At 42.8% G+C, this 16,142-nt stretch overlaps 1 protein-coding gene across 1 annotated transcript in view; it reads right to left on the reverse strand.

The window, feature by feature from the left end:
* Nucleotides 1-256: 256 nt before the first annotated feature.
* The window catches only part of LOC141769331 (GDNF family receptor alpha-2-like), a 53,298-nt gene continuing 37,412 nt past the window's right edge, over nucleotides 257-16,142 (reverse strand). Inside the window, exons 5-8 of the mRNA XM_074638293.1 lie at nucleotides 10,504-10,616; nucleotides 9,392-9,532; nucleotides 6,199-6,341; nucleotides 257-1,475 (exon numbers count right to left, since the gene is read on the reverse strand). Of these exons, the coding sequence (XP_074494394.1) occupies nucleotides 1,338-1,475; nucleotides 6,199-6,341; nucleotides 9,392-9,532; nucleotides 10,504-10,616 (535 nt within the window). The 3' untranslated portion in view covers nucleotides 257-1,337. The remainder of the gene's footprint in view (nucleotides 1,476-6,198; nucleotides 6,342-9,391; nucleotides 9,533-10,503; nucleotides 10,617-16,142) is intronic.

Here is a 16,142-nt window from a genome sequence, read left to right on the forward strand (position 1 = left end):
AGAACAACAGAGTTAAGAGGCTGGGTCAGGCTTAAGCTCTCTTAAAAAAAACTAGCGGCTGTCCTGACTCTCCAAAAAGCTTGCAGTTAATTACACTATGCATCATAACCTCTGCTCTCTGAGGGGGCACAACGAACCCCCACGCTGGCAATTTAAAGTGCTCCTTATAAGCTTCTTTTCTCCTGCATAGAAACATAAACGCACACACATTGTAATAATTGTCCGCAGTGAACACAGTATGATACTCACACACAGGTTATGGCTTTCCAAGCAGTTTGAGCTGGTTTAATCTCATCATCCTTGTATACATTCTTTGTGATCAAACCTTTATAGACAACGCAGATAATGAAGGCCTTCCATTAGAGCCAATACAGAGCCATCTTAGCGTACAGTGATGTCCATTCAAGGTACCGTAGATATCATTTGGTTGAATGAAAGAAAAATGTTGTTTATATACATAGAGACAGAAATATACACATGTGCAGGTGGACGTATGGCGCACACCCACAGTCATTAACAACATCTCAAATGACCAAAGGACTGCTAACTGGTTACGTCACCATCTTTAGTTCTTTTCGCCGCCTGCTGAGAAAAAGTATACTGTAGCACCCAAATGAAAGAGCCGTACGGTAGATTGATTATGGTCACGGATACTATACCAACACTTAGAACACTGAGTAGGCTTTACAGTTTAGAGTTTACACTAGTGTTGAAGAGACAGAATGTAATCATCCCCCATCCCCGCCCCTAAATTTGTGGTCTGTTCATCCAAGAGAAGATTAAGTCGAGAACCAATTCAAGACAAAAAAAAGTGTGACTGATAGCAGAAATATGTCTTTTTCTCTCTCTTTCTTTCTCTACCCCATTTACCTCTTGCTCATTCCTTTTCTCCCTGCAACAATTTCATTCCTGTCAATCCTGTCTTCTTTTAATTATGTTGTTCATTCCCTCTCCTCCCTCCTTTGGTGAGAAAAGCGCAGGAGTCTTTAAAATGAACAGCTTCAGTCCTCCAGGACTTTGTGTCTCAGTCTGAGGGAGAGTCGTTCCCAGAGAATGGCCCTCGTGGCCTCTCCTACCAAGGGTCCTTTTTAAAGCCATGTGCTTCATCACAGTCATGGTCCGCCCGAACAATACATCAAATGAACAACAAATTCACAATTGTAAAATTTCACTATATTCCACCTCCTTTTTTTTTTTTTTTTTTCCTCTTTCATAAATGCCATTTTACGTCAACTGCCCAGAGATTCAGCCTTCTTAATATCAGTCTCAGAAATAACACCTTCTGCTTTTGGGATCAGCTTGTGGGTGGATGACCTCTTTTTCTCCTCCTGGCGCTTCTATAAGGCATGCTGGGCCAGGACCAGAGCCAGAGCCAGGCCAGGAAGCAGTGCCCAGACGTTGGCACACAGACAAGCGGAGTGATCCTCTGGCAGGCCTTGGGTTTTGCCCAGGCCACCGTTTCTTGGTTCAGGATGCTGGGCAGATAGAGGGATACACAGAGGGAGAGAGAGAGACGTGTAAAGGTTAGACGTGACTCAGACACTCGTGCTGCTTCTTGTTCTGGCATTTGATGAGGGAGAGGAGACAGGAGGGAGGTGAGACAGGACAGGGTCAGAGCCGAGGAGAGGAAGAGACAACACAAGAGTCAGAAAGTCAGAGTAAGAGTGAGACATTACATGGATCCGTGGCAGACCCACTTTGGCACGAACATCAAGTGTTTGATCCACCAAATGTTTTGATATGTGAAGTATATTTGAAGCCTCTGCTTAGTATGCTCTCTGCTTCTTAAACAAGTTGGCAACAAAGGAAAGCTTCTAGTGAGGACTTTTTCTCTTTTTTCTTGAACTCTTTTAGGTTGTGCCAGCAAGTCTCTAAACAGTTTTTAAGGCTATCATTACCGACTTTATTTACAAGAAAAACATGCCACGGAGCCAAACACACACACTACAGAAGCCAGCAACGGCAGCAGCTGTGGAAATTCTCTCAATATTTCATAAGGCATAAATTACAGCAAGCAGAGGCCTAACAAAACACTTGCAAGACCCCTTGTATGGAGTTTGACTGTGCACAATCAAAACACTACAGTTTATTCTTGTGCACAAGAGAAAATAAACTCATGTACAAAGGGAGAGAGAAAGAGTTTGCTGTTCACATTATAGCAGAGAGCAGTGGGAACACATCAGTCCAGATATTAAACTCCATGGCCTCCAGAGCTCCACTGTCATATCCACACCGCAATTGCCTTATTATGTGCTTTTTCCATAAAATTGTTAGCGTTTTGAATACTTTTTCAATTTTCTTGGATTCTTGTAACACAAAGCAGAACCATTTGCCTCCAAGTTAAAGTAGTCTCGCTCAATTTGCGGAGGCACCATTTTCAGTCCAGCACAGCAATACGAAAGGCACATCATAAGGAACATGAAACATTTCTTCTTCTCCTCCTCCTCCTCCTCCTCCTCCTCCTCCTCCTCCTCCTCCTCCACCACCATCCCCTCAACTCATCTTCGCCAATGTAACCTTTGCAGAGATTGCACTTTGGTCCATTTCCCTGTACACAGGAAACACATCTACTCCGATGCTATCTAAAAGCACCTCATCTTCCAACAGAACACGGCAACATATGAACAAGAAAGTAAAAAATGAAACAAGAAAATTGTGTTGGATTATATTAACAGGGCAGGCATATATTTTTTCCTGTTGAGAGAAGGAAAGAAGGGGAAAGGAGGGGTATCCAAAATAGCAGCAGTTATCACAGCACCTGGGCTTGTGCGTTCACGCTCTACAAAGAAATGGTTAAAAGACATTTGCCAAAAAAAGGAGGAGAAAAAAAAGCTATGGTTAGCTTGACAATGCACCAAACACATCCGCGACTAAAAGCCAATTAATTAGCAAGGGCAGTGATGTGTGGCAGCAGCCTGTTGACATGAGTCCAGATCTCCGGCTGCAGCCAATATCCACACATACACTCAGGCTCGTGAGGAGGTACACACGCGCATAAACACACGGCTAGATGCACAAACACGCACACAGATGCATGCACCGTGACGGAAAACAGACAATGTCAAAACACGCACTCATTTACTGATGCTTAAACACATGCAGAGAGAGAGAGGATGGAAAACAGTCCCCTGTATTTATTTAAAAGTGTTGATAAGAAAGTATCCCGCACGTCATTGGAACAGGTACACATGCAGACGGCAGAGTGTTTTCATTATCGATCAGCAAATTGTCAAATTTACAGCGGCAGGTCTGCGTTTCCCGAGGCAAGTAATCGAGTAACCCTGAGGTACGTAGTTTCTGTCCACAATCAATTTCATTCAATTGAGCTGAAAATCAACACATGGCAGTGGCAGTGTGGGAACACACACGGCACCAGCTTGCCAATGGTTATGAGGTTGGAGGGGATGTTTACACATACAGAGGTTGGTTTATATTACATTTCAAATTAAACTTGAAATGCGGTAAAAATGAACAGTTTAACTAAAACAAGAATCTGTCAAGCGAGGACATTTAAATTCAAATCAGGATTACAAAAGACACACAAAAATACATCTTATCTGTGAGACCCAATATCCCTCATCCAACTCTACCGAAACATGTTAGTATACGGGAAAAAATACTGTTTTTCTCCACGTAAACAAAGCAGGACTTGTGATGGCTTCCACTCTGACTTACAATGCTCAAAGGACCGAGCTTCAGCCCACATGTTTACTCAGTGAGCATGGGATAAAGCCCACAACCACTGGCAGTGACATTTTGAATAATTATGCATCTAAATTAGCTGAAAATACTCTATACACACTATAAGAGAGCAGTGTGACTGACATGAACAGGCTTAGTCACGGACCGCGGATTCTCCCTCTAACTGCGCTTCACATTATAGGTTATCCTTTGGTGTCTTGGTCGTTCATCCATCCATCACAAACCTGATGCATTCTGGCGGTTTGTACACAATTGCGCGCTAGTGTGGGTCTGCCGTTGAGATTTACAGCCTTGGACAGTCAGTCTTCTGCCAAGAGGACTCCATACCATAACAACAACACTCCCCCAATTTATCTGCCATGGAAGTTTGACAAGTTTTAATTGCCAGGCATAGTTGTCTGAGAATGCAGAGCCGCCCAAAATGTCCCTACCAGCTCCCTCTCTAATTATAAACTTCCTGCTTGAGTAATCACACGTCTTATTGTTTCCTAATTACCATTTTTACAATAAATTAAACACCACGCTGCAGTGAGACAGGCACAGAGCGGTGCATCAATACTGACACACACACACTGAACCTTTGGAGAAATCCACCATCCATTCCCCACCCCGCCATCCTCTCTCCCTCTCCAACACCTTTCCCAAACATACACACTGTTATTGTTATCAGAGGTGCTCGTTCATTAATTCTCCCCATCGCAACATTTTTAAGGTTTTAATTTGCTGTCTCCGCCACAATGAGGGTTTGTGCGTAAAGGACAATGCCGCATGACTCGGGCGCAGTGTGACCATTTAATGGCGGTGAAAAGCCCCTGGAATTGCTCAAAATAGACGTCTTAATGGGAGTCATTCATTCGGCATGCAAATTTGCATTCGTAAACACTGCACGCTGCTTGGGTTTTGTGTATATCTGTAATAGTCGCTGAAAAATGACATTAACAATAACATCAGCAGCGGCAGAAAGTTTTTTTCAAAGGACAATTTTATTCTACAGTGTCCAATTCAGCTTAGCTTGGTAACTGGGTCTCCTGCAAAGGTGAAAAACACCATTAGTCTTACACCATGAAGGCTGCACGGCACATCTAAAATACATCTGTAAAACAGAACAATATTTCATTGTGAAAACTAATCAAACTCAACAGCTAGATAAAAAAAGAAAAGAAAAATCTCTCTTTTGTCCAAACTGCAGTGAAATATGTCTGTCCTGCCCAAGAGAGACAGAGAGCGAGAGGGTAGTCTTTGGCGGACAATATGGTCCTGTTATTTTCATGAGTTTTATTTGAGGAGAAAATGAAGTCCAGTTCTATTAGAAGACAAACACACGTGCATTCTTGCAGCGCAGCAAAGAGTGATGGTTTTTCTGCTGCAGACGGTGAACCCGGTTAGAGCCGAGTTGTATGCAGTCTTCAGAGTAGACGGTGCTGAGCAAAGTACAGGCCCTGGGCCAGTATTTTAGAAGCTCTAATCCAGATTAAAGCCCCCACCTCCCCATTTATTTCACTATATCATTGTGTGAGAGCGAAATATAATATTTCAACCAAATGTCATCATCTTGGGTGTAGCATAAACTGTCTTATCATAAAGCGCCTGTTCTGATGTGCCAATTGCTTTAACAAGCGTAGAGATTGAATGTGATGTGAATGTGAATGGAGCGGCGCGTTGAGCTTTATGATTTCGACTCTGTGCAAAATCCTCCTTTCATGGAAGTAGAGTGGAGGAGTGGTTTTGTGGCTCTTTTTGTAATAAAGCCATTTAACAAAGTTGTGCAAGGAAGTTGCTGGAGACTGATGAAAATGTACAGATATATTTGTGCTGCAACAATAACAACAACAACAACAACATCAACAACAACATATTTTTGCATATAAATTTAACATTTGCAATTGAGTGCTACAAGAATGAGTCCTAAAACCCGGACATGAGTTAGCATTTTAGCACTTCCAGTTCCCTCACCTGGAAGTCAATGGGTTTTAATGGGTTTTTAGTTGAAATAAGGTCTGTTGGTAACACAAGCTTAAGAAATTTTAACGTTTTGTTCTACGATATAAAATATGTCAGTAAATCCCCCACTTGTGAATTTTGAAGCCTTTATGTGTCTTAAAAAAGGTGGTTGCTAACAACAAAACGTCATCACGCTGACTCGTCCGCCTTTACAGTCTCGTTGTCTATACACCCGCTCATGCGACCGTGGTGTAGTTTGTTTATAGCGTTATAATATAACATTAGCTTTTTACCTCTGGCGATTGCCAAAAATCATAAAAGTGGTGTTCATTTGTGGAAATTAACTTGCTGAACAAAACGAGTAAGTATCATAAACATGTGTTTGCCACAGAGATAATTTTCTGCAATAATCCAAAACCCAATGTAAGAATCCCATTGGCTTTTTGTCGAGGGAACCCAGGGCGATGCTAACTTCCTAGTTGGCCTACAAAAAGACGTTATCCATGGAGCACTCTATATCCCAAGTAATGAAACAATCAGTGCAAAACCTTTTACCTTTGGGATGGTGACGAAGGGAGATTCTGAGGCGCCCGTCGAATACTCCGACCCCGTCTTCGTCGTCGCTGTGGGACCGGGGACCGACGCATTTTTGTTCTGCATGTTGTCTATCCCGTAACCGAAGGCCTGAATGGCATTTCCTGCAGGGACAGAGATATAAAGCCATTTGTTTTTCACATGCCGTCCCAGCAAGAGAAGCCAGCGAGCAGACAGACAGCTCTAAGTCAACTTCTTGGTCCCTTGCCCAATCTTTGGCAACCGAGGGAATGAGGGAGGGCGGCGTGGGATTGAGGAAGGAAGGAGCAAAACGAGTAAGGAGTCTTTTTGCTTCGTCAGTAAGCTTCAGAGTTAAACTAATCAAAAACAGCAATCGGAGACTTGTTTGCAAAATCTGTCACTGGGGAGGCCGCTTAGGATTTTACGGTCTTACAAACTACCAATACTGCCTTATGTTTAATATTTTAAGCTGTGCCTTCTTTTTGAACATGTTTATAGTGTGCTATCAATTTAGCTGGTAATTATCCTTCTATAAGTGAAGCCTGCAGAGACCCAACGGACACACTTATCAAATACAAACAACTTTGCTTCATGTCCTCGGCTCATTACAAAACCCCTTTTATGTTGCAACAGCCGCTCTCCAATTGCAACATGCTAACCAAATAGTGGCATAATGTTCGCACTTGAGATGATGAACCCCAATTTGTTTGCCGGCAGTTGTACACTCGGAAATGGAATCTTTTAAAAGCTCAAACAGAGGACGGCAGTCTGTGAATGCATGTAAGAGTGCTTTTGTATCCGCCTGTCCATGTACTGTATGCATGCGTGTGTCATTTTGTGTCTAAGTGCATGTGCGAGTCTCTGCAAAAATGTGATAAATCCCTGTTCAGTCAGCTTTTCAGCTAGATATGGTAAAATAGGGGCCGAGTACCTTTTCACTGCTCATCCGTTTAAAACACGAGGCTTGTTTCTCTTTGTTCAGCCAGAGAGAAGGCAAGGCATGTAATTGCTTGGCAACCACCTCCATTATAAGGTCAGCACGCAGAGATGACTTTGAATAGATTCATGTGACTGATCAAATTCAAAACATTCCCAAACAAAGGAGAAATGGCATTTTTCCCCACCACCACACAAAGGACAAACAGGATAGTTGTGGACCACACATGAATAATCGGCTGGACACCAACACAGTCCTCGGTGCTCCCGATGCATGGCCACATAGATTCGTCTGTCACATCCTCTGTACACCTACACAGTGTTGCACACGCGCCGTACAGCAAAACACACACCTGCGCACTTAACACATAACAAAAGCACCCTTCATGTTTCCCCATTCTGTTTCGACACTGGTGCTGCTGCTGGAAAAATAAAAAAGCACAGAGAGGAACAGAGCTCACCAGTGGAGCCTAACAACTTAAATGCTAGCAGTGAAGAGCTAGTGAAGTACTGCTGAGACATGCGATGTTACGCATCTGTTTGTCAGGGCCGTCTATCGCTAGCTATCCCCCTACAGATGCCGTACGATGGGGGGATAAAGTCGTAAATCAAACTAGTTGGCTGGAGGGCCTCCACGCAGGATGTTTTACTGCACCCAAATGTTTCACTGAGTGATTAAGCTCATTGCCAATAGCAATTCCATTTTTTAATGACTCTGGATAAGTTTTCCTTTAACCCCTGGGCATATAGCATGCATTGCCCTACCTGCAGGGACAGATGGAGTGAAAGGAAAAGGGAGAAGAGCAGAGACAGAGGGAGGCTCAGACGACGTTTGAACTATTATAATATCCTTTCAGCTGGGATGTTTTATGTTGGCCTCCTCCACACAAATTTGACTAAATGTCAAAACTATTCTTCTGTTGGACTAGCCCTTTGCTTGATCTTATAAGGAGAGAGTGGGGAAGAGAGTGGGGATAATAAGTTTGTCTAACACATGGTTTCAATTGCAATATGCTTTGGTTTGTTGATCAATGTAAAAAAAAGTGTTTACTCTGCAGGAACAGTGAAAGATAGGGATAATGTGTATATATGCACATATGTATACACATAGTGCTGCACAGTGGGTGTGTTTTTGTGTATATTCTCCTCCCTGGTGTGCCGAAGTTTATCGGCTGTTCCCCTTGACTGCAGAGCGGAGATGCTGCATTTTGTGTTATTTTTCAAGACGCCTCCTCAGCTCCCAGCCTCATCCCTCATCCTGCACACTCAGCTAAAACGGCACCTCAGCAATCTATTGAAATGGTCTGAAAGCATTATCCACACAATGGAACATGTTAAAGGCAATGGTGTCTTGTAGCGCTGATGACACTGCTCGCTCCGCCATAGCAAGAGGAAGGAGCTGTAGCTGTATTTTACTTCTCAGTGGGAAAAAAAATGGGATGTCATGCTGCACCCTGCCTGCGATGCATTAGATGTACAGATATGTGTTTTAGCTCCTGCTATTATTTCATTTGTGCTAGATCAGTTCCTTTTCATGACATTTTCCTCCTGCAAGGGATAAGCCCTTTAACTCGCTCAGATTGAATATGAAAATGACATGCAAATGGTTTCTTTTGTATTAAAGTCCGGGCAGATCTTGCCCAAAGGGGGGGATGAGAAGTGATAAAAAATGACTAGTTTCTGAGAAACTAAGAACATTTAATTCCAACTTAATCAGTGGGCAAAGGGGTGTCCGTGGATAAGTTGTATTAAACTATGTTGCAGACAAATTTTCATTAGCACTTCAGCAAGTTCCATCCATCCATAAATATTTAAATCGTTCTGGTTTTATTTCCTCTTTTGTCCTAACCAAATAACAGAAATAATTTCTTATTTTCTGTTTAAATTAAATAAAATGAATAAATTAAATCAACTTAATGTTCTTTTGACATTTTAATTCCTGGATGTTTGAAGAGTACCAACCCCGCCTCTCATTATTTCCATATTCTACCATCCACTCCTCATCAACATCACTTCCAATACTCATATCCCTGAAGAGCTCTCCGACTTTGAAAAGCAGAATCTGCCATGACACCATTAAAGTTGCATTAGATCGAACTAAGTTCAAGGCTCCTTCTATACTCTTACATGTCTGCAAGAGTAACTACCGCATCACATGCTTGTGCTCTTATCAATATTATATGACTGTTGGCCCATCTATCAGTTCCAAAACCCATTTGAAATGCATGCAGAGTAATCGTGTGTAGAGATGTCTCACTTAGGCATGTGTTATCGGTGAAGTACCGCAAGAAGTTCATACATTCCTCCTCTTGGTTCCCGCTGCCCTTGCAGGTGCACCACGGGGAGATGGTCCAGTCGGAGAAGCTGCTGTCGACGTAGTTGGGAGTCATGTCTGTCCCTGTGAGGGCATCCGCACACAAACACAATGCACAAATTAGGGCAAACAGTTATGGGTCACTAATGGACAATAATGGACTACATTTATTACAGATAGTATATAAAATGGATAACAAGATGTTAGTCATAGGAAGGGGTTTGCACTATTTGAGTTTATGGGAAGGTGAAGCATTCCGTAATGCTTTATTTTAGATGTAAAGAGGCCATTATGTTATGAATGTTTTTGCAAAGTAGGTGCTTTAGGAAGTGTGCGTGCTGTGTGAATATAGCACCGCTGCACCAAAACATTTTACTTTTCAAATGCCTCTCCGTGTCGATGCTTTCAGCTGGAGTCAGGGGTGTTGGATGCACTTTGTGCAGCATTTTCCAGAGAAATCCAGGAAGCGCAGTGGCATATTATCACTTCATACCGCACCAGTTACGACACATGGTGGGGAAGCAGTGACTGATACTGAAATATGGACACTTCAGCAACCACTATGTGGGAAAAAAAACGTGTAAATTTGCATTTGGAACTCTTTGCGAACTCTGTGATGCAACCGAGGTGCTGTTATCAAACGTTGGTCGGGGTCGAAAAATGTTGCACGTATTAGTCCAGACACATTGTTTGAGCAACATTTACTATGAGCAAACAGATGGTCATCGAGTGTTTTAATTAAGTAAACGCTCTCTCTGTGCCTCTACTGCCTAATTATTTCTGGTAGTGAGCTGATGTCCAGTGTACAGGGGGAGATATCAGGCCAGGAGGGAGGAAAAGTCTCACTGCTCTGCCTGCTCCTCATGATAAAAAATAAAGGACTGCTGTCACACTGTCTCTAACCATCACTCTTTGTCTCACCATGTAGCTGAAATTTGAGAAAATTATTGTGGGATTGTCTCCCGCCATTTCACACCCCTGTTTTTTTTGCTCTCAAACACACACACTCTCTCTCACTCCATCACAGTGCCACCCACAGCCCTGGCAGTACTGACCGATGAGCCTTGCGTAGGAGGCCAAGCAGGCTTGGTGATTGTCTTGGTTGGGGCAGGTGCTCCCAGTGTGCGGAGTCACCCAGCAGTTCACCATGTAATCAGCCAGCCTGGACCTGCACAACAAAAACACGAAGCACAGACAGAAAAAGAGAGAGGCAGGGGCTCAGTCATAAGCACAGGACAGATGAACACACATATACACAAATTCAAAACAGAGCACCTAATTTTTTTGGCACATTATTTTTTACTCTGGAGCATCTGCCAATTGAGTCCAGCATCAAACTGGGAAAATATAAGCAACATCTGTTTCCTGGCCGCTGCAACAGGTGTCCTGAATAGCAAACCAGGTCTCACTCACACCTCAGCACCAACAAGCTATTTACTACATTCACGGCGTGTAACATAAACCCAGAGGTGGTGCATTTGTCTAAGGATGAGAAAGATAACATGCGCCTCCTTTGGCCGTTACTCTCGTGCTTATCCTGGACATCTCGACCGTCTCCCAAACTCACTTTCCCCACAAACCGAGGGAACTGATAAAAATAGTATGTTTTGTTTCGGTGTGTGTTTGTGATAAGAGCTTTAAGTCTGTGGAGGCCCCCAGGGTGGCAATGCTAATCCACTTAAGTAGGTTTATTGGGAGTAGCGTGTGCAAAGTTGCTCTGTCTGTACTGTTCACATCACAGCTGCCCACTAAGTGAATCACAATCCAATGCACATTTCTCCCTCTCTCCTTCCTTCGCTCTGTAGCCTATCTCTCTCTGCCATGATTCATTCTTTGTGACCTGGTATGACCACTTTCTGCAGCCTTAAGTTCAAAGGTACTGTAGAGTTCCTCAGGCAGTCTTGTCCTTAGCAAACACATACAAGCACGCATACACAGACAGAAAAAGAAACAGGTTTAGTCAGGGCAGTTGACTGAATGCATTTTCTGGCTGGTATCCAGTTGGTTGCTAATTTTTGGGCAACTCTAGTGCCTGATAAACAGTTGATTTGACTCATTTATGATAGCCTCCTCTTCTTTTATTAGTCTGTTATAAAGTAATTTGTTACGGTGTTGTTTTAAAGGGTTTCTCTCATGCCCATGGTGTTGGTGCCAAAGAGTATAGAAGCAAATAGACGAAACTGGTGCTTTTTTTGACAATGGCTGCTAGATGGCGCTGCGGTATTTTGGACTGTAAACGCCAATGAGTCAATAGCCATGAATGTATAAAGAGACGTCTGTAAATCAGAGTATATTTTTTTTTTTAGGTAAATCAATACCCAGTACGAACACTTAAATAGCCCTCATTTAAATCATTATGTCCTAAAAGTTGTACAATTCACTGATAGCCGAATCCAGAGTTATTTTCCTCGGCATAATGAACGTGCATCAGACCCACAGGACTCTGCCGCCCTGCACGCTTAAATGACATATGAGGTACTGCCAGCCGGTTCTGGATATATTGGCTGTAATTCATCACTTTTATTATCTTATAATACACCCATGGGCTGTATGCTGTAAGCCTGTACCATGGTGGATGTATTAACGTCTCTGTCACCAAAAAAAAACAGCTATCGGCCAGTAGCTAGTAGTGCTAGTAGCATGACATAAAGAATTGAATGTAGTTGTAGGCTATTTCCTATAACAGGCAGGGCAAAAGCACAGGACACATACTCTTATCCATCCATGGTCTGTGGTCTATTGGACATCGATTTTGGAGGTCTTTGACATGAAAAAGATTGAGATTGCTCTCATTTTTCTAACTTCCGTTTATGCCCATCGCTCACTTTATGCTCCTGCGGGAGGCGGCCGGGCAAAAACGTTTAATAAATAAATAAGTAAGTAAGTAAATGGCTGTAATAGTATGCATATTTATAATATTTTTATTGTTCACACTGGCCATTTCAGTAGAGACATAAAAATGATGACAATAGAACAGAAATAATTTTGTTTTACTTTTGTACGCCACTTTGTAGGCGGACGTTTAACTGGCGTCATTATGGTAGTCGACTCGATTACAGTTCAAATATGGCGGATGCGTAGCTCTGCTGCTGGGCGCTGGCGTTGCAATGGAACATATAATCGACTTTCACTTCTTAGCAATATACGTTCTTTGTTGGTACTGCTTGTTTCTCACAATTAAAGGAATTGTTCGACATTTGGGGAAATATACTTATTCGCTTCCTTGCGGAAGGTTATCAAAAATATATACCACTCTCACGTCTGTATTTTCATCTTTAACAGTGATATTAATCTCCTCTAACTCTTGGCAACAAAGCCGACAGAAGTTTTTTCCAAAAATGTCTAACTATTCCTTTGAGCACAGCATTTTTGTTAGCCACTTTTTCCCCCCTCTGGTGCCAAAGTTCCAGTCAGAGGGTTTCTCTTTCACTTTGCTGAGGAACGTAAGAGGATTTTTTTTCTCATTTAATTTTTCAGAGTTATTCTGACAAACTCTAACAACCTATCTACACTGGAGTCAGACGTGTTTTAAGCAGGCTTTTTCCTCCGTCTGGCAGAGCAGGTAACCTTTTATGCTTTTAAGCAATGTAGCTGTCAATACCAGACACATAACAGTTTGTGCATTTCTTGCACCCTCGGCTCATTTTTCGCTCAATCTTTTACCGTGCAAGGTGTAGACAAGGTGTAAATAAAATGTGCAAAGTATTTTCCTGGTGATGTTCTCTTTTAGATAAGTAATTATCCCAGATGTCTCAAAATGGATGCGACAATAATCACCTCGTGGTAAAATGCTACAGACACCTTTGGATACATATTTCCTCAGAGAACAACAGTACGTGACAAATTCTGCATTTGCATGTATTTTTATATCCACATGTCACTGATTGAATTATTCATTACGACTTTATTGTCTATTTATCTAGTTATTGAATTAAACTGTAGTTAGGGAGACACTTTGACAGATGCATCTACAGCATCGTATTCATGCAATGAGCATTTAAAACAACAACAAAGTGCTGATGGTGCACACCACTGCATGCCACAGTAGCCTAAACAGGTAGAATGTTAATATCACAGAAATTTACATATTGCCTTGTCTTTAAATATGCATTGCAGCTCTATCACTTATTATACCTTCTACACCGGCGCCACTTGATCACTTATTCATCATTTTGGGCCTTTTTCTTGAGCTTCTAAAGTAATTGGATTAGATGAGATGCATTGTAATGATGCTGAGCTTCAACCTGTGTGTTTATCTGCAAACAGTGAATCTATTGCTTTGGGCATGGAGGGACATTGTCATTCAGGAGACTCAGAGAGGAGGGTACACGTGGCCATTATACATTACAGAGAGAGTTCTTCTGTTGTCGCAGTTAAAAAGACCAATGTGCTTACAGTTCTGCTGCATCTCAACTCCGCGAATAAAGAGAGCGAAGACGAGCAGATTTGGCTGAGGGGGACTACGGGGTGATGAGGTTACAATGTCTCTGTCTCTCTCTTGCTCTGTGTCTTTCACCACAGCAGAGATGCAGCCAGTGTGGTGTGATGGGCTTGAGCCTCCAGCAGCAAACCCCACTCAGACTCACTTCATTACTTCGACTCCATCTCCATCCGCCCTCCTATCAAATCACCCAGAGAGCCTCTCGATGTGACATGCTGCTAACATCACATCTAAAGCCACGCTTCGGAAAATGTATGGTTGCTCTGCCACGGCTGCGAAGACCGATACAGATGCACACACACACACACACACACACACACACACACTCAAATAACGATAATGTTAATTCACACAAAAAAAGAAAACACACACAAAAATACAAACCTATCCCCACCACACCTGCCGTGTGTCCTCCTCACTCAAAGCCCTCTCTCATCCGTTCCTGTTCTGAGTGAAAGAAGGCACTTGTACCCGCAATCACGCCACAAAAAGATACAACAGACGGAGGGAGCGAGAACAGCTTGTGCCTATACAAAGCAACCTTTAGAGCCACATTTTCCATTTTCCCATTTCTTATGGGCTAACAAAGAATGTGAGCGTCCGATTTTTTTTTGTAGGAAAAGCAAAGACCACGGGAAGATTAAAGAAACCGAACAGGCGCTGTGTTTCTTTTTAGATGCCGAGCTCTTTCAGACAATGATGGCTTAAAAACAGTAATTTAAAGTTTAGAGGTGTCCTGAGTGTTCAGACAATGGTGTTCCAACACCGGGATTCAGCACATTTCATGGCTTCCACGGGCTTTCCATTATACCTCGGCGAAGCGCCACTCGCTGCTGAAATTACAGGCTGTCTAGCTCAACAGAGTTTTATGGTCATTTCAGCCACTCAGCCCCCCAGGGAAGTGGCAGGGGAGCCCCCACAGAGGTAGACTTCTTTCAGCCAACCTGACACTTTAAACACAGTGATTCGGCTGAGCGCTGAGTGCCTGTCCATCCAGCTTGGCAGTAATAGAAAACTAATGGCTTTTTATATGGATTCTTATTCCTATCACTTGATGCCCGTGACAAACAATGTGACTCAAATCAGATGAGTGTCAGTCTTGGAAACCATTTCCTTGTGAAGGAGGAGGGGCGGGAGGAAAAACAGTTATCAGACTCCAAAGTGTCTAATAGCTTCCTTTCTACATTAGAAACAACAGTCTATCGAGAGTCCTATCTGCTTTATAGAGACTTCCCCTCTGTGCTCTTTCCACAAATATGAGTTCTTCCACGGATGATAATTTCTGTTAAATGTTACGGCTCTTCACTCTTATCACTTCCCCCAGTCTTCAGCCTAGAGAGGCTTTTAGAAACCGTATCTCTCACTCGTCTACAGAAAGCATAACAATAACCATGACACAGTGGCTGCCAACATAATAGCAGTTACATGAAGCAAATGAGGGAAACAAAAGATGTTTCTCTATGTCCCCTCCCCTCTCTTCTCCTCCGTTGCGTTCCTCCGACCTTATCTCTCCTCTCCTCTCCTCTCCTCTCCTCTCCCATTAATGCCCTGTTGTCACCGTCGTATAAACTGATTGTCATTGCAGCCTTAAGTGCTCATGTGCGAACTCACGGCGAGGGATATTTGACCCTGGTCCAATCAATAGGACTAAACAGCCTTGTGTGTCCTTTTGTCACTTGATGTTAAATGCCAAAGCAAACACTTCGTCTTGGCAGAGCTGGGATTTGTCTATAACTCTCCTTTGACACTCAAGAATGTTCTGCATTGTGCAGCACAGTTAATGACATCATAACAATTATTGTGAAAAGCCTAACAATACAGAGCTGACCTTGTGAGCGGAGTGCTATGAATATATTTTGATTAAAAGGGGCAAAACACACGGCAGTTATTTTTTTTCTTTCCGCTAAAAGACACTCTTATAATTTGGTCGCCTACAGTGGCGTTCTGCTCCTGCTTTCCCATGTCTGCTGGTGACCCAGAGACAGTCTCTTTGTTGCTCTGGTCAGAGTTGATTGTCCATTTTACCCCCAGCTATTTTCTCTTCAATGTGCCTAGACAGAGGCCTGCCTCTTTTGGCAGCACTGTACTCATTGGGATTCCCAGTCGATACTCTAAAAGGGCAATGTGGACAGATGGCATTCAGTCAAAACACAAGGCAGTTTAGCTTCGCTGTCCACATGACACAACCTTTCGCCCCCTTACTCAGCAGAGAATTGAAACCAACAAAAACTGTCTAGTGACATAATCTCCGCT

Source organism: Sebastes fasciatus, chromosome 6 (genome assembly GCF_043250625.1).
Source record: "Sebastes fasciatus isolate fSebFas1 chromosome 6, fSebFas1.pri, whole genome shotgun sequence".
NCBI classification, from domain to species: Eukaryota; Metazoa; Chordata; class Actinopteri; order Perciformes; family Sebastidae; genus Sebastes; species Sebastes fasciatus.